A 26,120-nucleotide genomic window follows, 5' to 3' on the forward strand; every position below is an offset into this window, starting at 1 on the left:
TAAACCGACAGTATCTTACTCAAAGGGAATATTTTATATTCAATGCTGGACCTTCAGATTGAAGAGGTGGGGGAGAGGGCCGTGAGTGCATGTTTACACATGCATGAGTGGATATAAAAGTGTCTATCAGTTTCTGCATCCCTGATGTGTGCATTTTTTGTGGTTCGCTTCGTGAATATGGCCAAGGCATGTGTGGAGTGGAAAGAGCACAGACTTCAAAGCCCAGTACTGTCATTTACTCTGTGTGTGATTCTCTCTGAGCTTTGGTTTCCACATGCACAAAAAGAAGACATTTGCACGTTCCTCGCAGAACTGTGAGGAATAAAGGAGATCGTGTCTACCAGGCCAATAATAGCATTTCAGCATGCAAACAACGTAAGCTTCCATAATCCACAATTAAGAGCCCCAAAGTATTCTCAGTAAATATATTTTATAGAAACGTCTGTTCTATTTTAAACATGATGATATCACTGAGCCATCCCAGCCCTTCAAAGGTCACAGTCTAATCAAAATGGATCATTTTCAGAGATGAGGCCTTCACATTTTTGTTATTTCTGTATGCATGCAGCAAGTCCCTGGAGCTGTACTCTCAGATACTTAGAGTTTAATTAAAGAGCTTTGTGAAGATGGGAACTCTGATAGATGCATCTCAGAACTTTCAAATGTCCTGATACATTTGCTATGTCACCAACACCTGGGTTCACTCTTTGATCCTTTGCTTGAATTTCAAAAGGTGCATACGACACACAATATTGCAACTTTCATAGTTCAAATATCTAGATTAATTGTAGACTCAAAAGAAATCTGCTGAAGAGTAAGTTAGTGATTACTGCTTCTCGAGTTCTTTAATTTAAGGAAACAGAGCTCTAAAAAGCTCCTAATCAGGGAGAGTTTAGGAAATTTCAAGTTAATTTGAGGCCAGAGATTCAGAAGCCTCAACTCTCGGAGTAAAAATTCAAAGGTAAATAAGCACCAACCAGATTAAGAAATAATATTATCCAAAGATGGAGCTGGTGAGACAAAGAAGGAGTCCAAATGCGTCAACTGTTACTCAAGGAACACATGATTTATTTAGTGCTTTATCTTTACTAGTAAATTAATAGGGAACAGTGTTAATTCTTTGACTAGATTTAAAAGATGGCAATTGAGTCATTAAAATCACAAATATTACACCATTGAAAAAATTTTCCAACATAGCACTCCATCGTTTGGCCAATAAAAATAATCACTCCCTGGGCGCCTGGGTGGCTCAGTTGGTTGGGCGACTGCCTTCGGCTCGGGTCATGATCCTGGAGTCCCGGGATCGAGTCCCGCGTCGGGCTCCCTGCTCGGCGGGGGGTCTGCTTCTCCCTCTGACCCTCTTCCCTCTTGTGCTGTCTCTCATTCTCTCTCTCAAATAAATAAATAAAATCTTTAAAAAAAAATAATAATCACTCCCAACAGAGAGATTTCCCTAGGAAGGTGAGCTTCAAGGAAAGTAGAACACCTATTTCGTTCATCCTCAGAATCTTACATAGGAGCACTTTGCATGTTAAATGAATAAGATGAACTTAAGAGTCACTCAAATAATTTTTGGAAGTATTTACTTAGATTCCACAGAATCGTAATTTAAGGGAAGTAGTAGAAACATTTTATGCCCCATTTCTGTTTTCTGCCTATTGCAGTCTTTCTCAAACCTGGCTACATATTGAAATCACCTCTGTCCATAGCAACAAGTTCTGGCCTATGGAATGCAAGTTGAAGTAATGGTACCACTTCTGGGAAACATGCATAAATGAGAGGACATGCCCTTCTCTTTTTCCTTTTCCTTCTAGCTGAATGCAACACAGGACATGATGGTTGAAGCTGGTGTAGCTGTCTTGGGTGACAAGGCAGCCTTTGGAACGAGCCCACACATCCCATGCCCATCAGAGCAACAAGGCAGAAAGAGCCTGGGCCCCGGGACCAGGCTGGGTCACACCAGCTGGGCAGTCCCATCTGTGAGCTTCTACTGGAGAGAGAAATAAACTTCTATCTTGTTCAAACCACCATTTCACAGGTTTGTTGTTATTTTCTCTTGGCAGATACCAGTCCTAATGTGATATAAAGGTCTTACAAAATTTGCCTTCAATCGCCCTTCCCTACCAAGTTGGTCAACTTAGCCCATGAATAAAATTTATGAAGTTTACTAATTTCTTCCCTTGTACTTTGCTTGTTTCAATTTCCTTCCTAACTAATCTCACTTCTTTGATTCAGTCTTCCCCAGTCAAGTCTGCTCTCAAAATTGTTCCACTTTTCTATATTGCAATGGCAATCATTTTCTGTACTTCTTTTATCACAAGGTTTTAATAATTCAAATCATTGAAACCTGGATGACCAAGGCTTTTGATTCTATGTAACTTTTTACAGTTATTATTTTCCCACATAGATTTAGTTTTCTAGAAAGCAAGGCTATACATTTCTTCAAATTCTCTATAGTTCTGATCGTACTGCATATACACTTCATGTGTTCAATAATACAGTACTTGTTTACCAAGTGGAAGAAATACCAAAAATTTACTTCCTCCTTTTGTTTTTATATACCAAAACCATCTCTCCTTCCCTTGTCACCATGAATAATTAAGAAATGTATGGTCCTCAAATACAGAAAGGCTTAATATATTGGTGAAAAAATATATATATTTATAATTTATATAGCAAATGACAAAAGTTTCTCTCTCTCTAGAGAGAGAGACTCAATGACTGAAGGTAAATTGAATAAACAAAAAAATAAAATTGGTATGATAGTTTTAAAAACAAAAGCTGTTTAAGAGTGGTATGTTCTTCAACATTAAATATTCCTATAGTAAATAAAATATTATGATGAAAATTTAAAAAACTAAAATCTTTTTACATCGTTATTATGAATATATGATGTTGGTGTGAGACTTTTATAAAGTTGATTTCTCTCTTAATTTTTTTTCCTTTTAAATGTTTTTTTGGGGGGCGCCTGGGTGGCTCAGTCGTTAAGCATCTGCCTTCGGCTCAGGTCCTGGTCCCAGGGTCCTGGGATCGAGCCCCGCATTGGGCTCCCTGCTCGGCGGGAAGCCTGCTTCTCCCTCTCCCGCTCCCCCTGCTTGTGTTCCCTCTCTCGCTGTGTCTCTCTCTGTCAAATAAATAAATAAAATCTTAAAAATAAATAAATTAATTAAAATACATGTTTTTTTCTGAGAACACATATAATGGCAGGTACTATAGCATGAGCTCTGCTTCTTTAATACTCATTCTCATTTTTATTTTAAATCCTTTCTTTTTTTTTTAAAGACTTGTTTATTTATTAGAGAGAGAGACACACGGAGAGTGCATGCGTGCACGCAAGCGGGGAGCGGAGGGGGGAAGGCCAGAGGGAGAAGGAGAGAGATAATCCTCAAGCAGACTCCCTGTTGAGTGTGGAGCCTGATGCAGGACTTGAGTCCAGGACCCTGAGATCATGACCTGAGCTGAAATCAAGAGTCAGACACCCAACCAACTGAACCACCCAGGCATCCCATCAAATCATTTATTTTAATAAATATCTGATGACCCCTTTCTATGTTTGAGACACCATGTTAAGCACCAGGAAGAACAAACAAGTGAATAAAGTGAAGTCTTTGCCTTTATTTTGAATGCAATTTCTACTTACCTGAAGCGGATGCAGGTGGGAGGCTGAGGAAGAACCTCTACTTAAAGGTTATCTGTTTTGTTTTAATTAATGAGTTTGACAAATTACCCTAGTTTAGATGACAGATGCCAAAAAAGATAAAACACAGCAGCTGTAAGTGTACTCACACATACTTACACATAAAAACACAGACACAGACAGCCATGCACCTGGTTATCAATTTACAAAGATGAGTTATTGCCTCACAATTATAAGGCATAACCATGCAAATACATTCCTGCTTATTTAAAAAAACTTTGATTTCTTCTGTCAACAGGAAAAAGAATTATCTAATGTAAAATATGATATAATTTTTGCAAAGTTGCAAATATATAAAAGGTATAAAAGGCAAAGTCTTAATAATAACCATCTCCTTGGCATCTCTATGTATTAAAAAGCATATGGGAATCAACTGAAAATAGAATACATAATATCCCAAGAATTAGGTGCATTAAAGTTCTATTATAGACTAGGAATTTCCTTAAGACAATAACATTTACCACTTGTAGTTTGCCAAGATATTGTTGATCCATTCCCGAATAGCTAAGAAATGATGCGGACTTACTTCGATACTGAAGTACCCTCTGTCAACATAGTCCCCTAAGAAGAGGTAGCGAGTGTTGGCAGGAGATCCCCCCACTTCAAAGAGCTTCATCAAGTCAAAGAATTGTCCATGGATGTCCCCACAAACTGAAAGAAACAAAGAAAATTCATTTTATGGTCACATTATGATTCTGAATTAGATTTAAAAATTACAAAATTTTAGAGCCAGAAGGAATGTAGAGCTCATCTTAGCCGAAATATTCTTTTGCAAAACAGGATAAGTGAGACAGAGATTTCAAAGTTAATTAATGCGTACCTGGCTCTACCATCCAAACTTACCAATTCACAGATTAACTGTAAAAATAAAGATAATAATAATAATGACTAGTATTGCTATGCATTCAACAATGCTACACCACACCCTGTGCTAAGAAATTTATGCACATTTCCTGATTTCATACTAACAAGGTCATGGGGTGAATTTTCCCTTTGCAGATAAGAGATAAAGCAAAGAGAGGTTCAGAAATTTGGAATTATCTCTATATAACTGAGGTCTGAATAAAGAAATACTACCTTTTATTACCTCCTGAAGAAAAAGAAAGTTAATATGTATCATAAAAACTATATTTCATTGAATCTAAAATGCCATCAATTATAAAACACATCATAGTTTATATACCACTAAGAAAAAACCCTCCAATTTAAATTTAAATTATAAAAGAATATTTTTTATAAGATGTACTCTAATATCAGATGTTAAAAATGATAAAAAAATTGTGAAATAAAAAAAAACCTGTAATAGTACCAAAAATCACTGGGAAATAGTATTTCTTAATTTTCTCACCTTCTCTTTTAAAACCAAAATTCTCGAAAGAACTATGTAGCCTCTCTTTTTAGAAACCACTTATTCAGTACTTATCATTTCATTTACTACTTCCAAAGCCCTAAAAAATATATATATATTATCTCCATTATACAGATGAGGAAATAGTGTAGCTAAGACAGGTTATGTGGCTAAGCAAGATGACTCTTCTATATGGATAATCCAGGGTTTAAATTCAGGTTTGCCTAATTCAAAGCTTTTGCTACCAACCATCATGTTATAATATCTTTGATATTTTATATGTTTTACCTATGTATACGTATTTAATATTTTAAAATAATTTTATGCTTAAATGATGAACATGATGTGGTTGTTTCTTGAACACTAAGAGGCTCATGGAATGAATATATCAACAAATAGGAAATCTTAGGAGGCCAAAGCACGCTGTCTTAATGCATTCTATGCTGCAATCAATTTAAGATAAAACCATTTTAGTCTACCTCCATCTCATTCCCCCTCTCCTTTTCTTGTTTGCTAGATGTGGGTCTTCGATGTCTTAAATAATCCGTTTCTTTCTTCCTTGGATTTCCACAGGCTGATGCCTTTTCATCCACCAGTCACAGGTGCAAAAGGTTCTTTCTTGAGCACTCTATATAAAGGAGTTGCCTTTCTCCAAAATCATTCTTCATCCCATTAATTTGTTTTACTTTCTTCACAATAGTTAACACTATCGGGAATTATCTAGCTTATTAATTTGCATGCCGTAAATAAAACTTTACTGGAAATGATTCTGACACATGAGTGGTACCAACTTCTGATCTAAATCTTCTGAAGGAGAGTACAGAATTTTGAAGTGGGAAACTGAAAAAAAAATACAGAAAGGCCTCATCTTTATTTCTTAAGGAAGGGAATAGCTTTTATTTCTAATATTTCTGGATAGCTAGTTTATTAAGCTTTGAAATCACAGGTTTGGACAGAGGTTCAAGTACATATAAACATAAATATAACTGTGTGTCTGTCTATGCATGTGCATGCGTGTGCATGTGTGTGTGTGCGTGTGTGTGTAAAACCACCCATCACAAAGGAGGAATTATTTGGAGATTAGTGGTCGGTGTAGCAGTTAGGGAGTCATTAAACAAGTTCAAGACTTTACTCACTGTATATTACAGCAAAGTAGTGCTAAAGAGAAAGCAATAAACAGCTGGGGCAGTAACAAGGGACTCTTTGTAGTTTGCTGAGTAAGTTCTTATAATCTACAAACTGGACAATGAATCAGTCACAGGGCAAGTCTAAGAATCCCTAAAACCAGCACACTGCTAAGTAGAGAAGATAATGGCCAGCACATGGAGGACAAATAGGCTCTTGAGAAAATAATAGGCAGAGGAAGAAGGACAAGCTGGAAAGATAATCATGACCACGACCAAGCCCTTGCCTTGCATCTCCTGACTAGAGATAAGCTGGTAACTCTATTTAGAAGGGATAGGTGTTCGGTACAAGAACCATGCACATATTATACATACAATTAGGTAAGCACGTCATAGTTAACTTAGTGAATCAGCAAATGAGTATGTCCATATTATAATTTAATTTTTTTTCAAAGAATTCCATTGTTTCTAAGTTCACATTGGCAATTAAATTACAACATTAAAAAACGTAAACAGTACACGGTACTGAATACAGGAGGATGGGCCCAGTATAATTGCTATACAGTTGATAGTTTGAAAAGGACTCTGACAAAATTGTCATCCTGAAAAGGAGTCATAGTAACAAATATAAAATATATACTTTCATGTAAAACTACTTACAATAGTTTTGAATTACTGCTCACACTCCCACATTTTCTTGTTTATATAAAAAAAAATCCATCAAAGAACATCACTGGGTCAACTTCTTACTGACACTAAGCAAAACTTCTATGTCATAGCATTCTAGGTTAAAGAAAGCTTACACAAATTAGAATGCTTGGGGACAGAGAAGTGAGTTGTTAAAGACAGACAAACAGACAAACAAAAAAACCTGTCAAACGATAAATTGCAGGGGGAAAATAGATTTTTAATAGACCAGCTTTCAATATTGCATTGATACCATGATTTAGAAGTCTAGTGCTTTGGATTCTTGACTCGCTATTTTTCTATAAAGACCTTTTAGTTCCTCCAAAACACTGGCTTTTATCATCTTGGAAGACGCATGAAGTAGAATAACTTCTTATACAAGTTTTTCCAGTTCATACTAACCTGACAGTTTGTAATTTTTCTTTTAGAAAAGACGTTACTGAATTGCCTAGCAACTTTCACCATTAGGGTGCCATTGTCCTTTCAGCTTCACTGACTTCAACCCAATATTTTTTCCATAGTAGCCACATTCTCCCAAGACAGTAACATTTCTCATGTTAAGGAACTAACATGTCAAATTCTCAGCATGAGGGGATTAATCTATTAAACTTATTGGTTTGATTTTTTAATCTTCTGTCAGCTACAACATATTCTTTCCCAAAATTCACAATTTTGCAGAGAAAGGTCTTACGTGTAGAGATTTTGCTATAGGTTAAATACAAGTACATATCTGCTTCCCTCTGTTGCTAATCCAGGCTTAGGTAAACCTTCGTGAATGGTAAGTTCCAGTACAAGCCAGCCGGGGTGAATATGTGTAGTTAATTAGCAGAATGTGCAAACTTCTGAAATCTGGCAATTAGTGAGATAAAAGTGAGTTTGATAATGGCATTCCCTTATTTTTAAAAATCTTCATCAACTGTAAAATAAACTAACCAAGAAAAAATAAAGGGGTCTAATCCACTAAAGATGTATACTTCAAAATAATTAATATTTTCCCCATAGCAAATATTATTTGTCAAATGTTTAACATGCCATAGGCACTTTATAAACCACAAAATATGAATTCTTAACCAGGGCACTCTGGTTTTGCTAGTATAAAACAATAAAAGTCTCCAAATCAAAACTTGCTAAATACTGACATTTCAATAATTTTATTTATTTTTTAAAAGATTTTATTTATTTATTTGAGAGAGAACAAGCAGAGGGAAGAGGCAGAGCGAGAGGGAGAAGCAGGCTCCCTACTGAGCAGGGAGCTCGACATGGGGCTCGATCCTAGGACCCTGAGATCGTGACCTGAGCCGAAGGCAGACACTTAACCGACTGAGCCACCCAGGTGTCCCATGAAATTTCAATAATTTTGAAAGAAAAAAAATAAAGCTATGAAATTCAATACAAAACAATAACAGCACCAGTGCAGATTAATAGCAATAATTTCAAACACTTTATATTTATGATGCTGTTTTATGAAGATAAATAAACTACCTGTTTGCCAGTGATAATGAGAACTAATACAGGACAACTGAAAAAAAGGGAACTATATTATAGATTCTAATAGTAACAATACAGTACTAAATCCCCAAATCTCAGTTTATAATTATAATCCGATGGAAAGAAACTAGAATAGTCTACATTTTTAAACTGTGTTATAGAAGGACTAAACATATGCAACCTCATAGTATGTACACAGTGTGTTCCAATTGATAGAAAAATAAATTATTGAAATTTATGTTTATTTTTTTGTCCTAAAAATAAGTGTTCTCACCATCAAAATTATTGTTTGATTTTTTTTCCTTCCTGGGTTGAATGCTTTACAAGATTTTGTTTACTGGAATAATTTAATTTATTAAACAAGAATGTATTTGTTTCAAATGTTACCACTATTCTTCCATTTCAGCATCAATCCAGATTATAACAAAATGCATAATTATTAAAATTCATAATAATGTTATAGAATTATATAAGTCATGGTCATGGCTGTGACACTAATGACTAATAACAATAATAAGGATGTACAATACTTACAGGATTATTTAATTAAATTTGGTCATCACTCTGTTCATGTGTCCAAGTTTGGTCAGACCTGGAAACTACCGGTTGATTATGTGATATGTGGATTTATTTACATTATGTAGTTCACTAAGCCCTTGACTGTCATCACTAATCAAAAGTATTGGATGAACACTATTAGTTGACGTAACTTCAGTCAAATATAAATAAATTTGATGATTTACATACTTAGATATACCATTAGTAAATGAATGACTGTTCTCTTCAATTTTTGAAATACTGAGCCCAGGTTTCAGAACCCAATGAATTCCCTCCAGAACCCTGGAACATGGGCTTTCATTACTATAACCAGATCTGGGGGTTACAGATCTATGCCTTAGTGGTGTTCCTATCTGTATTATTTCTGGAGCTTTTTTTTTTTTTTTTTTAACTATTTGGTAGTTGTGGTCACAGTATTCTTTCAGTTCTGGCTTTTTGCTTTTTTCCTGGTTGTGTTATTTCATCCTTGAGAAGAGGCAGTAGAGTGCAATGGTTAAGTACACAGACTACAAAGCTTGACTGCCTAGTTTCATAATTGCTTTTTGTTAGTTTTTTGGTTTGTATGTGTATTCCTCCTGATGGACCCGAGTCAATGGACTATGGCTTCTTAGTTAATTATTGTCTTCTTCATTCTCCTTGAATCAGCTTTACTATCTATTGAATATATGGATTCTTCCAATTTGCTTTTCCCAACTTCCTCCTTTCCATATACATTCACACTCTATCCTTTTTTAGTACTTTTCCTTATGCTTTCACCATCTTGCTTTGTAAAAACATGCCACCTGTCTGACTAGGACAAGATACTTAATCTTTCTAGGAGGTCTCAGATGCCTCATCTGTAGGGAACTTCATATGGGACCATATTTGATATGTTTTCTTTAATTAAATAAAGTAATATAAGGGAGAAAAAAAGGCTTAGCAGGCTGTGGCACACGGACTGTACGGACACAACATGAAATAGTCATGGTAGCTATTCCAGATGGCATCTGCCTAAGAAATATTGTGAATGTTTTGCCAGATTTCGATAGATGATATCTAAGTACCGGTACTCAACATAGCCATAAATAAAATATACGAAAAGGTGTTCTATTTTTTCCACTTTTTACCCAAATCTATGCTGTCATATATCGAAAGCTGTTGAGGCTGGAATCAAATAGACTTGGTATTGTGTTCCACAATTGCCATTTTCTAAGAGTGGAAATATCTGCCAATGGCTTTAGCGATATTCCCAATCTTCCGGGGAGTAGCAGCACTGTAGTAAGTTTCCAGTTAGTCTCGTTTTCTTTTGTAGCAAAGCTCATTTACAAGACCACTCTGTTTTATGGCTGTGTAATGGTAGTAATGTTTTAAAAGCTGAAAGTCACATAATCAATAGAAGGAATATAAGGTATTGCACCAAATGGATTAAAAAACAAAATAAAACAAAACAACTCTTCTTTGAATTCTGGAAAACTCAGTTAAGAAAAATCTTCTAAGTGGGGAATAAGTGAGTCATTTCTTATTATTGTTATGATATTCCTCAAATTTGGACAATTTAAAAGATTATATTATTTCTAATATTTTAAAAACTCAAGGAAAGCAAGCTACTGATATTTAATTCTAAAGTTCACATATTCATCATTAAATTGGCAAATATAGGCAGTGGGCTTATCAGTAAAGGGGTTTTTATCTAGCACTGACTTTCAAGTAGGCAGTTCTATTTATGCCTACTAGTAAGTGAACAAAGCTAGTAAGTGCTATTCCTAAAAGATAATACTTAAATGACTTAATAGAAAGAAGGATTAAATTTCTTCAGTAAAAATACAAGCTAACTTGTCATATGAGTCATATTTGGAAATGGAATTTTTAATTTTTAATTGACCAATTATTAAAAATAGATGAACAACCCAGACATGTTAGAACACATTCATTTGAAAATTAGTTAAGAAAAAGTATTCTCTGGAAAATAATTCTGACAAAGGCAAAGAGCCTATTTCTTAATTCTACCTAGTTTTCCTTAATCTATCAATCCCTCATCTATCTTTCATTCAGATATTCCTGAATTATTTATTCAGTTAAATATCTCAAACAACAGGGGAGCCTGCATGGCTCAGTTGGTTAAGTGTTTGCCTTCGGCTCAGGCTTAGGGCATGATCCCAGTGTCCTGGGATCAAGCACCACGTCAGGCTCCCTGCTCAGCGGGGAGCCTGCTCCTCCGTCTCCTCTACCCGCCACCCCCCCACCCCCTCCATACTCTCTCTCTCACTCTCTCTCTCTCAAATAAAAAAATTTTAAAAATCTTAAAAAAATATCTGAACAAATAAACCAATGAAATGTGTAATATTTACTAAATAAACTATATTAAAAGGATGAATAAGTACCACCAAAGATTGATGATTTCTTTTTTTTAATTTTTTTAATTAATTAATTTATTTATTTATTTATATTTTTTTAAAGATTGATGATTTCTTATTTGCGCTAGAATATACTGGGACAATAAAGAAACGAAAGACTTGGAATTTGGTCTCAAGAACTTTAGAGTGTACTTGAGAAAGCACACACATACAAAATGGTATTGAAAAATGTTGGCTTCCTGGCATCCAAGTATTTCCCTCTCCATTTTGAAACTTCTGAGCACTCTCTTATGGTCAAGAAATATGGGTTTAAGAGTTAGTTCTCCCATAAACATTTATATAAGTGAATCATTTCATTGCCTCTCTGCCATCTGTCAAACTTCCTAACAGAGGCAGAAGGATATATAGTTTCTCTAAAATTAAATGTCTAGTTAAAAATACTTTACATATATTTTTTTATGTTTTTATTTTAAAATTTCAAATTACCTTAAGAAAGCATGAGATTGTGTTGTTTATCCAAAGGAGGTATCAATTTAAAAATTTTAAAACTTGTACTAATTAATTTCATATTTCTATGTCAGAACTAATATCCATTCAATTGAAGATTCCACTTGTGGAGCTGATTATATTCTACAGTGATACAATCATCAATTTTGCTTTTCTCTATGAATACAAATTGGGGTCACAGTCCTAAATTGACTTAAGTCAAGCATCTGTGTCTCTGTATATTTTGTACTTTTATGTATGTGCTTGTCACCAATTTGAGCATGAATCATGTCTTATGTTTCTTCACCATTTGACAAGTATCTACTAAATTATGCAAAAATCATGTTTGCCTAACATGCTGTATAAAGCATATAAACTAAAGGATCATGGCAATCTAATGCAGGTGTTTGGAAAACACAAAACCACTGCCAATAACTCATCATAACTTGTGATTCATCAGTAATCAAATTTAGTTTATTTTTCATTGATCAAAAATGATGAATGCTTCTTATATATTTGAAATGCTAAAAAGATCAATCAGGTTTGTCAACCAACTCTTTTCCTTTCCCTTGACAAAATATAAAAAAAATTGAAAAATGAAAAATTTTCATAATGTGTTTGGCGAGTTATTACACTGATTTTTACTGGGGAAAAGTTTATTTTATAAAATCACATAATTTTAAGTTACATTTCCTTATAAACCTGCTTTATTAAATTTCCAGAACTCTTTCTACCATCTATATTCATCACTTAAGGTATTTTAAACAAGACTTTTAAGTGTTCTTAATACATATGAGACTGATTTTAAAATATTATGTCTCTTTGTTATTAGTCATGTCACAAACTAAACTACGTTTTTCAAAAGAACACTGGATTTCTCCTGTGATGTTTTGATACTTTACAAGAGAGTTCACATGTCAGAGTGGACAAATTGTCCAAAATCCCAAAAAATAGCTAACTACATAAACTAAGATATTCTATTCAGTCTTAATTAGCAGGTAGTTATGAATTACCTCCCACATGATAGATGTTACGGAGAATTAAAAAATAGTCACTTTCAATGATAGGAAGAAAAGTTTATATAAATATGAAATAATTCTAGAATAAGATGTAATTTTATAGTAAAGGAATACAAAAACAATCAATTCCCTTAAGAAACACAGAGCATACTTGGGATATAAGACTTAAACATATGAATAGGGACCAGATGGGGCATCCAACTGCATAACTGCTACTGATCTGACCTTTCATAAGTAAGAAAACAATGACTTTTGACCATGAGCTTCGCTCTGTGGCTTCTAGACGTGTGAAATGTAGATGGCTAAAACCGTCCCAGAGGGGTCTAGTCAAGAGGCTCCTTAACATTTCAAATTTCTCAGAACTAGAGACAGGATAAAATCAATTGTACCTTCTGTGTCCTACAGATGTTACCTGGGAAATAGGAGGAAGCCAAACACACGGGGCTTGCAATGTGTGTTGTGCCGGCATGGCAAGTATGATCCTTTCTTTCTGTTTCATGAATAAGTAATTTTCCTCTCTGCAGTGCTAAGTTATCCTGACCGCTTTTGACCTTTCCCTCCCTAACAGTAAGAGCAAGCAAAGACCAGTGTGACTGAGGTCATATATTGGCCTCAAACGTGTTCTGTAGAGCCAAAAGGGTACATGAGGAGTGTTAGGGGTCTTTATAACAGTAAGGTCTACTTTTATCATTTTTCATACTTGAAGTTAGTTCCATGGAAGGTTTCTGTGTGTGTATGGGTGGGCGTTGTGTTGGGGTAAGGATGGAGTGCTAGGTTCTGCTGCTTAAAATGTGTTTACAATTATTACTGAAATAGACAGAAGTCTTAACAGAAAATCAGAAGTTTGGAAATGAAGGTTGGTTGACATTATCAAAGAAGACTTAACCACAAGGAAGTGACCTATAGTGTTTAAAAAAATTTGCAATCAATTGAGAATAAGAGGAAGGGATCTTTAGGTAAGAAGGGGCAAGTGAACCAGAAAAAATAGACTGCAAAAAGAAAAAAAAAAAAGTATTGATCAGAGGGTATATATGAAACAGAGGAGATTAGTTAGATTAGAAAGGTGAGATTAGATTACGAAGGGCCTTGGATTCTTGTATGTGATGTTTTAAGGAGTAGGAGAACAATACCAGTAATATAAGAAGATAAATCTGGAAGCTCTCGGGAAAATGCAATGGTGTGGAAAAATTGAAAGCCAGTTTGTTTTCAATAAGAGGTTCATTACAATAATTAAGTCACAAGACAACGAGGTCTGATATTACAATGGTGGCAATGTGAAAAGATCAAAGGGGACTATTAGAATATTTTTTTTAAAGATTTTATTTATTTATTTGAGAGAGAGAATGAGATAGAGAGAGAGAGAGCATGAGACGGGGGAGGGTCAGAGGGAGAAGCAGACCCCCTGCTGAGCAGGGAGCCCGATGCGGGACTCGATCCCGGGACTCCAGGATCATGACCTGAGCCGAAGGCAGTCGCTTAACCAACTGAGCCACCCAGGCACACCTAGAATATTTTTATACTTCTATACGACCATTAAAAATTATATAATAAATGAAATCATTCATGTACACCCTGATTCAGTAAACAGTAAATGCCTACAACATTCCTAAGAATGTTGTGTTAGACCCTAAGAATGTTCGGGTATTAGACCCTAAGAATGTAAGAGAACTTACACATAACTAATGCTCTCATAAAGGTAGCATGTAAGAAGGACAATGAACTAAATAGGTAATAATACTAGGGTACAAGATCTAAAGGCAGAGATTTTTTTTTTCTTCTTTGTTCACTGTTGTATTCCTAGTGCCTAGGATAGTGCCTGGCACTTAGGGAATCCTCAATAAATATTTGTTGAACAAATGAATGAGTGAATGAACAATGCAATGGGCATGGTAAACTTGGTAAAGTTTCCTGGAGGATGTGGTACTTAGCTGAAATCTGAATAATTAAGAGCAGTTAGTTACAGAACGGTCAGGTCAGGGGCAGGGAATATTGCTCACAGCAGAAGAAAAATGCGTGGCATAATTTAGGAAGTGAAAGCAGATCTGTGAATTTGGAGTCTAGGTAGGCCATGAAAAGACATGAAGCTATTAGATTACCACGGGCCAGAGAACAAGGATGTTTTCATCCAAGTTAGGAACTATGAACTTCATCCAAAGAGGAGCCATGAAAGGAATCTGGGCAGGAGAAAGACCATCTGAACCCTGGTAAGTCACTCTACTTCTCTAAGCCTCAAGTGCCTACCTAATGTGTAGAATAAGGACAGCAGTAGCTACCATACACAGCAGTTGCACAGATTAAATCTGATAATGTAGTAACTGGCACAGGTCCGTCACTCAACATTAGGTAAGTTCCCTATCTCTACAATTCCACAGCTCTCGTCAGCTCCACTTGATTGCGGTTGCCCCCCCCCTTAATAAGTGATTACAATAATATTTCAAAGTTAAAATATCACTAGCATCAGTCTGGATAAGGAGTTTTTTATATCTTACGCTAATATTCTGCCTTCTTTTATTTAATGCTAGGTAAAGGGTGATAGTCCCAGTGCTACACCTGTAGACGCAAAGTGCAAGCAAGGTGACATTGCTTTCTGATTCACCTCATTTCGCACAACGCGATTGAATCAGAGCAAAGTAACTGCAGAATATTCAAAATAGAAATGACACATGAATAGATTACACAGAAATTAGAATTTTTGTGTTGAGTAGCACATTTTTATTACAACACTTTTAAATCCCATCACTTATAAAGTCCCGTAACCGATACTCATTATTAAAGTAACTTAACATGGGCCGGTTTCTGAATTATTAACTGATCCACACAATTCTTCTCACTGCTTGTAAATAGAATGTATTTAAAATGAAGCAAAGAGTTCCAATGTGTCTTAAAGCAGAGAATCAGAATCCGTCAAAGCCTCAAAGATAACAATGGAAGTGTAAATGCTTGTTTGCAAGGAGGTGAGAAAATAAACGATACCGTAGAACCTTAAGCCACATAAAAGATCTGTTGCCAAGATCTTTGAAAATCCTATAACCCGCGAATGTTATTAAGCATGCTATTCCCCAATGAAATGTGGTTAAGCATGGGCACTGGTTTCAGGCACAAACGGATCTGGGCTTATACAAAACCTCCCTAACTCTCACTCTCACATCAGCTTCTCTGCACACTGGTCTTGTTTTCTCCTACCAGTTAGACTTACTCCAAGTATCCTCCAAATCACATCCTGCCAGCATGCTGAGTTAGGAAGTAGATTCACCAATTCCAGCCCAACTGAGCCATGGAATAACTGCACTCTGCATTTCCCCTGCTCACTCATGACTCAATCCCTATGTCCAGGGAACAGTGCATGCCGATGGGCCAGTCCCCGGTCATGTGCCCACCCGACTTGCTAGTGGGAGAAGGTGAAGTCTGTCATATAAAAGGAATGGGGATGGGGAAAGTATTTCAGGCAAACACAAAAAAGGGTTTGTCTTAAAAAAAAAAATGGTTGAAATTCTTGTACTTCTGTTTACCTTAAAGATCATTTCAGTAGCCTTTGCTAGAGTTTTAAGTCCTTATTTAAGCCATGTTGGCAAGAACTGGACAACTCACTGAGATAGTTTAATATTCACTTTATCTAGTATCTGCACAGAACACATGATGGAATCATTTATATTACAGACCCAAATCCCTGAGAAGAGGCCAATCCACTCTTCAGTTTATCTAAACCCTTTCTTTCTGGTTATAGTCATCGCCTCATCCCTTCTCACTGCCAATGGAATTGGACTCTTTTTATGGACTTCCTTTTTTTTTTAAGTTTTTTTTTATTCATTTGAGAGAGAGAGAGAGAAAGAGAGCACAAGCAGGGGGAGAGGCAGAGGCAGAGGGAGAAGCAGACTCCTGGCTGAGCTGGGAGCCGGATGTGGGACTCGATCTCAGGACCCTGAGATCATGACCTGAGCTGAAGGCAGAAGCTTAACCATCTGAGCCACCCAGGCACCCCTGGACCGCTTTTTTTTCACAGAAACACACACACAGGTGAACATACACACAGTACTTAAAAAAAGAAAGAAGTCGAAATGAAATTCAGACACTGAAGGATCTGCTAGCCTAGTGCATGAGCTAAATTAAACATGTCATGAACCACCATGAAAGGTCAAGTCTTAGAATGTAAAAAATTGTGGATGCCAAGACTCGACTCTTCTACTGTATCCTGTGATGTCTAAAATATGGTGAAAACATTTTAAGTACCATGACTCATGTCTCTGAAGATGGCAGCAGTTTTCATACAAAGATCAAGTGTTGGAAAGGCATGGAAAACTGGAAACGAAACAACTATATAAAAACCACTTAGGGGATGATCTAATCTTCGTTGATTCCAATTCCTGTAAGGATTAGAAAATTCTACGTTAAGCACACTTTCCATATTTCTCTTTCCACAGTTGTCATTAATTTGGTATTTACAAAAGACTTTTTGACTAAAACACAAAAGAGATGAGTTTTTTCATATTTCAGCCACACTGCTTCTCGCTTGCAGTCAGAATCTTCTATTTGGGAAATCAAGACTGGTTACTCTGGAAATATTGATGGTACAAACACATGGATTATCATAATAAGCCTCTATGTATGATCCACCTTTTCTTCATAGTATCTTTAAAAACTTTACAGACCTAACAAACTTCTGCTTATCCACCACTAAAGCTCTCAAGAGCAGACAGTGTCTAATAGCTATACAGAGCAAATTCTTAGTTAAGTGTTCCACTCAGAACATAAACACATTCTCTTCCCTAGGAGACTTCAAACACCTCTTACATAAGCAGAATCTATCTGTGTTGGAAATTGGCCATGCAATCAAAATCTACAATGCTGCTTCCATGAAGGCTGTTAAAACTATATGAATACTTCAGGCTTGTCTAGATGCTATTTATTCCATATTTGAGAAAAGGCACTTCCAAAAGCGAACAGGATCCGCAGCACCAATTTTGGGTTTATAACTTGTATCTTAGTAACCTGTTCAGTACTGTAGGTCTTCTAGGATTTGGGTCCAGATTTGTCCCCACAGGGACCTGAAATCTTGTTCTCCCTTACTTTAGCCCAGGAGCTTGGTTTGGGCTATATTACTTATTCACAGAAACCCCTAATGCCTCTTCATTGGTTAAATCTCAAACCATCACCTACCTGTTCTTAGATCTCCCCCAGGTCCCTAATGTTGACATCTGCTTGCTTCTGGATATCCAGTTCCTCCATTTTGAACTTCTCTGTTACTAGATATTATGAGTTAAATTGTGTCCCGCCAAAAGATATGCTGAAGTCCTAACCCCTGGTACCTATGAATGTAACTTTATTTGGAAATAGGGTCTCTCTGCAGATGCAATCAGGTTAATGTGAGATCATACTCCATTAGGATGGGCCCTGATCCAGTTTGATTGGTGTCCTTATAAGAGAAAAATTTACACCCAGAGACACAAGGCCATGTAAAGACAGAGGCAGAGACTGGAGTTGTGTTGCCATAAGCCAAGACAGGCCTGAGGCTACCACAAGCTGGAAGAGGCAGGGAAGGATATCCCCTAGAGGTTTCAGAACAAACATGGCCTTGCCAACATCCTGCTTTCAGACTTCTAGCCTCCAGAACTGTGAGACAATAAATTTCTGTTGTTTTAAGCAGCTCAGTTAGTGGAACTTTGTTATGGCAGCCCTAGGAAACTAATCTACTAGATTTATTACTCAATTATTTGAATTTGACTCACACACACACGCACACACACACACACACGAACACCTGAAGTTCTTAAAATATGCCAAACAGGGTTTCTAAGCATTTTAAATACTTAAGTTCAATGAATCCTGAAATAACCATAGGAGGTAGATACCGTTATAATATCATCATTTTCTAGATGGGGATTTGAGAAAGCTTAAGCAACTCACCCCAGCTGGTAAGTGGCAAAGCTGAAATTCAAATCCAGGGCATCTTGGTCTGAGGCCCATGCTATAGTAGGACTATTCATGTCAGCCACCATATCTCTGCCATGTGAACAGACCTTCCTGCCCCCATGGCATGTGTCTTCATGGAGAGTGAACCACCCTCCACATGCAGATGTCTGGGCTGCAAACTTTTCCAAGTTGTCCTTTCCCAGTAAGAGTTAGGATATATGCCCTGAGAGATGACATGAAAATCTTTCTTAAAAAATCAAATGTGGGGCGCCTGGGTGGCTCAGTCGGTTGGGCAGCTGCCTTCGGCCCAGGTCATGATCCCGGGGTTCTGGGATCGAGTCCCACATTGGGGTCCTTGCTCAGCGGGGAAGCCTGCTTCTCCCTCTGCCTGCCGCTCTCCTTGCTTGTGTTTTCCCTCTCTCTGACAAATAAGTAAATAAAATATTTTTAAAAAATAATAAAAATAAAAAATAAAAAAGCAAAACGTGAGGAGCCGGGGTCCATGACCATTACCTCGAAAGGTTCCTGGAAGTTTTAGTTGACTGCAGATGCACCATGTGCCACGTCTGTGCTGAAACTCCTAACGCAACAGCTCATTCTGAACTCCTTGTTAAGCACACAACCACAAAATAGAATGCCCTAAAGGAATACGACAAACATTATTTTGGACCTTGAAAACATGGTTTAGAAGAAAAACAGGGGCTACTCAGTCCAGAAAAAAAAAAAAAAAAAAAAGATGGCAACATAATAACTAACTGTTCTCAAGTATTTGAGAGGCTTTTATGGATGAAACATTAGGCTTATTTTCTTTGTTTTTTGGGAAGATAGAATAAAGGCAAATGAGCGAAAGTTAAAAGGGAGCCTGTTTGTCCAGCATTAAAAAAAAAAAAAAAAAAAAAGATTCATAGCTAACAAGAAAACAAGCAGAATGGAAAGGCTAGTATGGCGGCGTAATGAGCTCACCTACACAAGAAGTATTTGTATCAAGTGTGAGGCACCGAGTCGCTACTGTAATTCCTTTATATCCCTGTGTCCTCCCTTCATTTTCTTCTTTTTGATTAAGGATTCTCTTCACTTGGGGAAACGTATTTTGGGCAAACAGTTTGAATCCTGCTTCAAGCGGCAGCTACCACTAACCAGCTATTAGATTCCTAAGATCTTGAATTAGTCACGTCTCTGTTCTCTCAATAAAACTGAAATAATAATATTTCACCTTGCACGGCTAAGGATTAAAAAGCATGCACTGTGACTGTCACTGCTGTACTTCAATGACCTGAAGACCCTACCAGTCATAAGATACACTAGTGTTTCATGCATCACAAAATTAAGCAAATGATGAAATGTTCTCTTATCACTTAAAATGCTTATTTTTGGGCGCCTGGGTGGCTCAGTCGTTAAGCGTCTGCCTTCAGCTCAGGTCATGATCCCAGGGTCCTGGGATCCAGCCTCGCATCGGGCTCCCTGCTCAGCGGGAAGCCTGCTTCTCCCTCTCCCACTCCCCCTGCTTGTGTTCCCTCTCTTGCTGTCTCTCTCTCTGTCAAATAAATAAATAAAATCTTTAAAAAAAATAAAAAAATAAAATGCTTATTTTATACTTTATAAGAGAAATATTGAATAATATAGTTCTAAACCTTCCTTTGAGTTTGACTCATTAGAATCCTTTCTCATATCAGAACCATTGATGTTTTTCCACAACGTATCATCATCTATGCTATCCAAAGTGTTCAAGATGCAGTGTATTTCAAAGGAATGCTCCAGGGGCGCCTGGGTGGCTCAGTCGGTTAAGCATCGGCCGTTGGCTCAGGTCATGATCCCAGGGTCCTGGGATGGAGCCCCACATCCTGCTTCTCCTTCTCCCTCTGCCTGCAGCTCCCCCTGCTTCTGTGCTCACTTGCTCTCTCTCTCTCTGTCCCCGTGTCAAATAAATAAATAAAATCTTAAAAAAAAAATAAAGGATGCCGCAGTATTATAACCAGGATTTTGTTGCTGAACTTTCTTGTTTGGGGTACGATAGGCAATCCTCTGCTTTTATGTTGGTAAGAAAAGGTGATGGGCTTCATCAGCTTATGGAAATCATCATTTCTCAGGTCCTTGTAAAGCATGTGGTTTTTGCTTAGTGTGAAAATAGGTAATCATAGACAGTTGTCTAATCAATGAGTATTTTCTTCTCTATGTTAAATGTGTGTGTACCTCACTGCCATGTTTCTCTGCCCCTCTACAAACAACATTTAGTTTCAATGCCAAATAATATTTTTGAAGGCACCGTAAACAGCAGTTAAACGTAACTCATGCAGTTCTGGCACAGCCCGTAGCTCAGAGACAAACTAAATGGCTATAACTGAGCTTGTGCCCCAGCAGACAATGACAGCTATATCGTGCCTATTGCTTGACCAGCAGTGATTCTGAGACCCAGGCAAATTTCAGAGAAGGTACAATATGAAAAGAGTACATTTTAGAATGGGTGAAATATGATACTGGTTTCGTCAACTGTTTTTTTTATTTGTTTTGTTTTGTGGGAGGTCATTTATTTATTTATTTATTTATTTAATTTTTGCAGACTGACAGCTGTGAGTTATAATGAGCTTCCCAAATTAATACATGCCTACTCCCAGCCCATGGAGAGCAGTAAATTGCTCTTGTTCTCATGACACATTTAGATTAGAAGTAGAAAGAGGGAGGAATACTTGCTTAATGGAGTAAAGGCTGCAGAAAAATCCCCCTACTAAGGGGGGAATTTTCGGTAGGGGGATTTTCTGCCCTTGTCTAGAATAGAGGACAGCTAAATTACTTTTTGATCCTAAGATGATTTCATCCCAAAGCAAAAAGGCAAGATGGATGGAGGGACAGGTGCTCTGACTGAAATCATGCCTTGAGATGCAACTATAAGAACACATTCAATGAGGAGTCGCAAAGCTGGTTGTCTCGGGGGCTGAGGAATAGTGTGTAGTTGGCAGGCCTGGTGCCCAGCCAGTGTGAGGAGACACAGAAACATGTCTGTGCTCTCCCAGGTATGCCTTTGGGAGTCCTGTCATTTCCATAGCTCTCTGGGTACCGCCTCCCCGTCACACACCCTTCCCCACCCAACCAAACCAAAGATGAGGCCTTCCAAGCAGGGGAAGGCTGAAACCCTCTGGAAGAGCTGAGTCACCACGGTCCCTGGGTTAGGTGCCTGCCTCTGTGCTATTTTTTCCTTTTCCTTGTTGCTGATCTTATTCTTGTTGGAGGCTCATCATCCGTCCCACATTAGTTTTAATTAGCCGATGCCGGGCTGCCCTCCCTCTTTCTACTTCTTCTAATCTAAATGTGTCATGAGAACAAGAGCAATTTACTACTCTCCATAGGCTGGGAGTAGGCATGTATTAATTTGGGAAGCTCATTATAACTCACAACTGTCAGTCTGCAAAAATTAAATAAACAAATAAATAAATAAATAACCTCCCACAAAACAAAACAAATTAAAAAAACTCAAACCAACAAGGACTCTGTCTTCATTACTCTGTGTTATATAAAACAGGTCATTAATAAATGAGCAAACTGGATTTCCACTTCTGTTAATTTGAGATCTTACTAATCTCTTTCTTTTTTTTTAAAGATTTTATTTATTTATTTGACAGAGAGAGACACAGCGAGAGAGGGAACACAAGCAGGGGGAGTGGGAGAGGGAGAAGCAGGCTTCCCGCCGAGCAGGGAGCCTGATGTGGGGCTCGATCCCAGGACCCTGGGATCATGACCTGAGCCGAAGGCAGATGCTTAACGACTGAGCCACCCAGGCGCCCCTGAGATCTTACTAATCTTAAAACATTGCTTTTACCATGACACTTCTCTGGGCAGAAATAGTCAATGGTTGTCTTTTGCCTCAAAAACCCCCCAAAATCTAAATTTCCTCTCATGACACAGCTATACCCCTTCCTCTCATGACAGTCTGGTTCCATCCCACCTCTCTAGGCTCATCTCCAGTCAATCCCTTTGAGGAGTGTTTGGTGCTGTGGTTGGGTGTGTGAGCGCCAGTGTTTATCGGACTTGATTCAAATCTTGGCTTTACTGCCATCGAATACATCATTTTTGGACAACTAACTGCACCTCAACAAACTAAACAGAGAGAAGACATCTACGCCCTGGCTTATTGTGTGACATTTTTAGTCACCACGCACACTATCTGACATATTGTAAGTGTATATAAATGTAGCTATTGCTACAACAAAAGCATATCCCTTTGTTTGAAATCTTATTAAGGCTTGCTCTTTCTACTAATCATTCTATATTTGCACTAAATACATATTTTACATTATATGTATGATACATATAATGTTACATACTCAACTTCATACATAGCTATAAGGTTACTTGTGTAAAAGGTTACATATACAGAAGGCTAAGTACATAAGCACATAGGTTAGTAATTTCATATTATAAATAATATGAAAATTGAAATGAAATGAAAGTGATATGAATGATATGAAATGATATGAATATCTGACATATGAAAAACATTTTTAAAGAAAGCTTTTCACGGTCGAAGTGTTTTGTGAAGGTGGAAAGTCAGTCTTAGATTTAGATGGCCTGTTAAAGGAGATTTAACTGGTTAGTGACAGGGTCAGGCCCAGGACTCCTAGTTCCTAGTATAGCAGTGTTCACACATCCCAAGTTTGATTAGGCAATGAGAGGACAAAGACATTCTTTTTGTGTTCTCTACAGTATCCAATATCATGCCTTGCGTCTGCTCATTGTGGGAGTTCAGGCATATTTTGCTTATTCCCTACAAAGAATATGGCAAAGTATAAACAGTGCTTTAGGTATAAACCAAGAAATAGTTGAACCTCAATAAAGTCCTGATGTTTTTGCATAGAAATGGAATGGATTCCCTACCCAAAGCAGATTTTTGTTTTTTTGTTTGTTTTGGTCTTATAACTACTGAGCAAATAAAATAAAAGGCTTTGAGACACTTCATTCTGTTTTCTGCTAGTTTTGATTTTAAGTTTGTTTCAACAACTCCTACTACTGGGAAAGATAACTAATGTATATAGGACAATACAATTAATTCTTTAAAGTCTTTAAAATTTCATTTCTTTTTATGATATTTTTAAGCCTTCTAGCAATGTGACATTATTATGTAATTCTAGGTGTTTGCCACAAATTATGTCTCTTGCATTAATTTTCCACTGAATTTTGCATAGTACTTTCATATTTTACTAACATATATTTTGACCAGAATTCTCCATCTTAACTTACTTCTTTATTTACATAGCAGTTTTTATAATTGATAATTATCCAAACCTCATTCTATCTCAGTTTGCTGAAGGAGATGACTTATAAAAATGTTCATTTGTCTCTAGCAAACTAGAACTCATGCTATATTTCTCTTTGCAGTTTACTTTTCAAGTTAACTTTGATTTTAGTGTATATCCATGCTGAGTTCTGAAGGCAGAACTCAACACTAATGACTTAATGATATTCTCATTTTGCAAAATATTACCCTTTCAAGATGTCGATCTCAGCAGACAAATACATGCCCCACGCAGATACCTGGTCACATCAATGACAGGGATGTGCTAGCAGACTGGAACAGCTCTCCTCAGTGGTACTCAGAACATTAACCATGCACTACGAGACACTGAGGACACTTTCCTTTTCCCTCTTCTTACCCTTTCCAGTGTAATCTTCTCTGGACAGGATGTATTAACTATACAATTCCAAATGATGTGAAAAAATGTGCTATAACTTGCACTCTAATTTGGGAAGAAAAACTTCAAGTTGCCTTTTTCTTTAAAGTCACTTTTAGTAAAAGTCAAATGAATCTGTGAGCAGCATAAACACTGTATTACGGACAAAGAGAAATGATGCCGACCATCATCACGCAGAGAGCTCGCAGTTCCTAAAGTATTTCAGTTAAGTGTACATAGCTCTGGAGTTATAAGTCTGGCTATGTCTCTATCCAGAGACACACGTTTCTTGTAAACATATGATTAAATTTAAGGGAAACACTGTCATCCATTTCTGACATTCTATTTGCATGAAGTAAATAAAAGCGGGTAGATTTAGGGATTTGAGCTTAAACCCTTTATGAGACATCATTCCCTAGTAAAACATTTTCATGGAATACTCAGCAATTTTGATTAGTTTCTCATGATCCAGAAAAGAGGCTACAACATAATGGGGACAGAAATAATACAATCTCAAGATGACATAAGACCAATATTTTACTGCTGTGCTCAGAACCCTGTGGCATCCTATCCGCATTGCATAAAAGCCAAGGCCCTAACTGTTCTGGTCACCCAGCTCCTTCTTTAACCTCAGCTTCCCCTCCTCGTGGGCACTGACTTGGCTTCAACCACACTGGCCTTGCATCAGGCCAACCCTCACCTCAGGGCCTTTGTACTTGCTATTCCTCTCCATGGAGAATTTCTTAACATGTGCTCTTTTCTTCTCACGTCCATCTGTACCTGCTGACATGTTATCTCCTCGGAAAGACCTCTCACATTCCCTTCTGGACATGCTTCATCCTTTATCCTTTTTCAGTCTTCTTCAGAGCACTAGTTACAACTTATATTACAAGTTTTTTTAACTCGTGTTTCAGCTTGTTTGTCTCCTCCACTAGAACGCAGCTTCCTGAGAAGAGAGACACAGTTGCATCCCAACATACTGCTTAATGACTAGCTCAGAACATTTATTGAATGAATGAATGAATTTAGAGGATGGGTGATACAGAAGTTGAATATGCAGTTATAACACAAAGTGGTAAAATAATCTCGTAGATGTCACCTAATTATGGTACAGTGATACTTAACATCAACATACCAATGGAATTTAATATGAAAAAGCATTGAATGTCAAATATTTTAGATCATTTGAGGGTAACCAAAGGGAAACCGCCCCCCCCCACACACACAAAAACCACCTAGAATTTATTGTAGTTGACTATAAATTATCTGGCCAAGTAAAGAAGGCACTGATCAAAAAATTAGCACAGAAGCAAAATATATCTGAAATGAGAGGTTTTAACTACCTGAATACCTTTGTAAGCATTGACTGGCCTAGAAACGAAACATTAGAAAATGCTGTAAATTTGACATGCTGTAAATTTCACCCCAGAGAGCCTGAGGAAAAAGTTAGGATAACCATCACTCCATACCGGATTTTGACAGAAAAGAGGAGCTGGTTAGTGAATTGGAAGTGACAGGAAAGCAGTGATGTCATCTAACCACTCAAGACAGTGAGAAAGGAGAAAGCTAAGCACGGTCCAAACATACCCAACAGACAGACTTTCGGAATGAATAATGATAACAATAATAATACCTATCACTCACTGAATGTCCATTCCGAGGCTAGCATTGTACAAATGAGTCAATACTCATAACGTCCATAAACTGTAAACCACACAACCACAGCGCACCCCTATCTTTTAAAAATCAAAGCGACACCTTTAAGAGAAACTTTCATAATGCATTCAGGTAAGCAAATTTACATTAGAAATAA

The 26,120-nt window shown here is 37.1% G+C and overlaps 1 protein-coding gene across 8 annotated transcripts in view; it reads right to left on the bottom strand.

The window, feature by feature from the left end:
• PPP3CA (protein phosphatase 3 catalytic subunit alpha) overlaps positions 1 to 26,120 on the bottom strand; it is a 312,744-nt gene that overhangs the window by 77,123 nt on the left and 209,501 nt on the right. For all 8 annotated transcript variants that reach the window (XM_064584859.1, XM_064584858.1, XM_045880681.2 and 5 more), the window contains one exon: positions 4,224 to 4,348. In XM_064584859.1, the coding sequence (XP_064440929.1) occupies positions 4,224 to 4,348 (125 nt within the window). The remainder of the gene's footprint in view (positions 1 to 4,223; positions 4,349 to 26,120) is intronic.

This window comes from Mirounga angustirostris, unplaced genomic scaffold, assembly GCF_029215605.1.
Source record: "Mirounga angustirostris isolate CCGP_5_RB_7025 unplaced genomic scaffold, mMirAng1.0.hap1 SCAF_2, whole genome shotgun sequence".
NCBI classification, from domain to species: Eukaryota; Metazoa; Chordata; class Mammalia; order Carnivora; family Phocidae; genus Mirounga; species Mirounga angustirostris.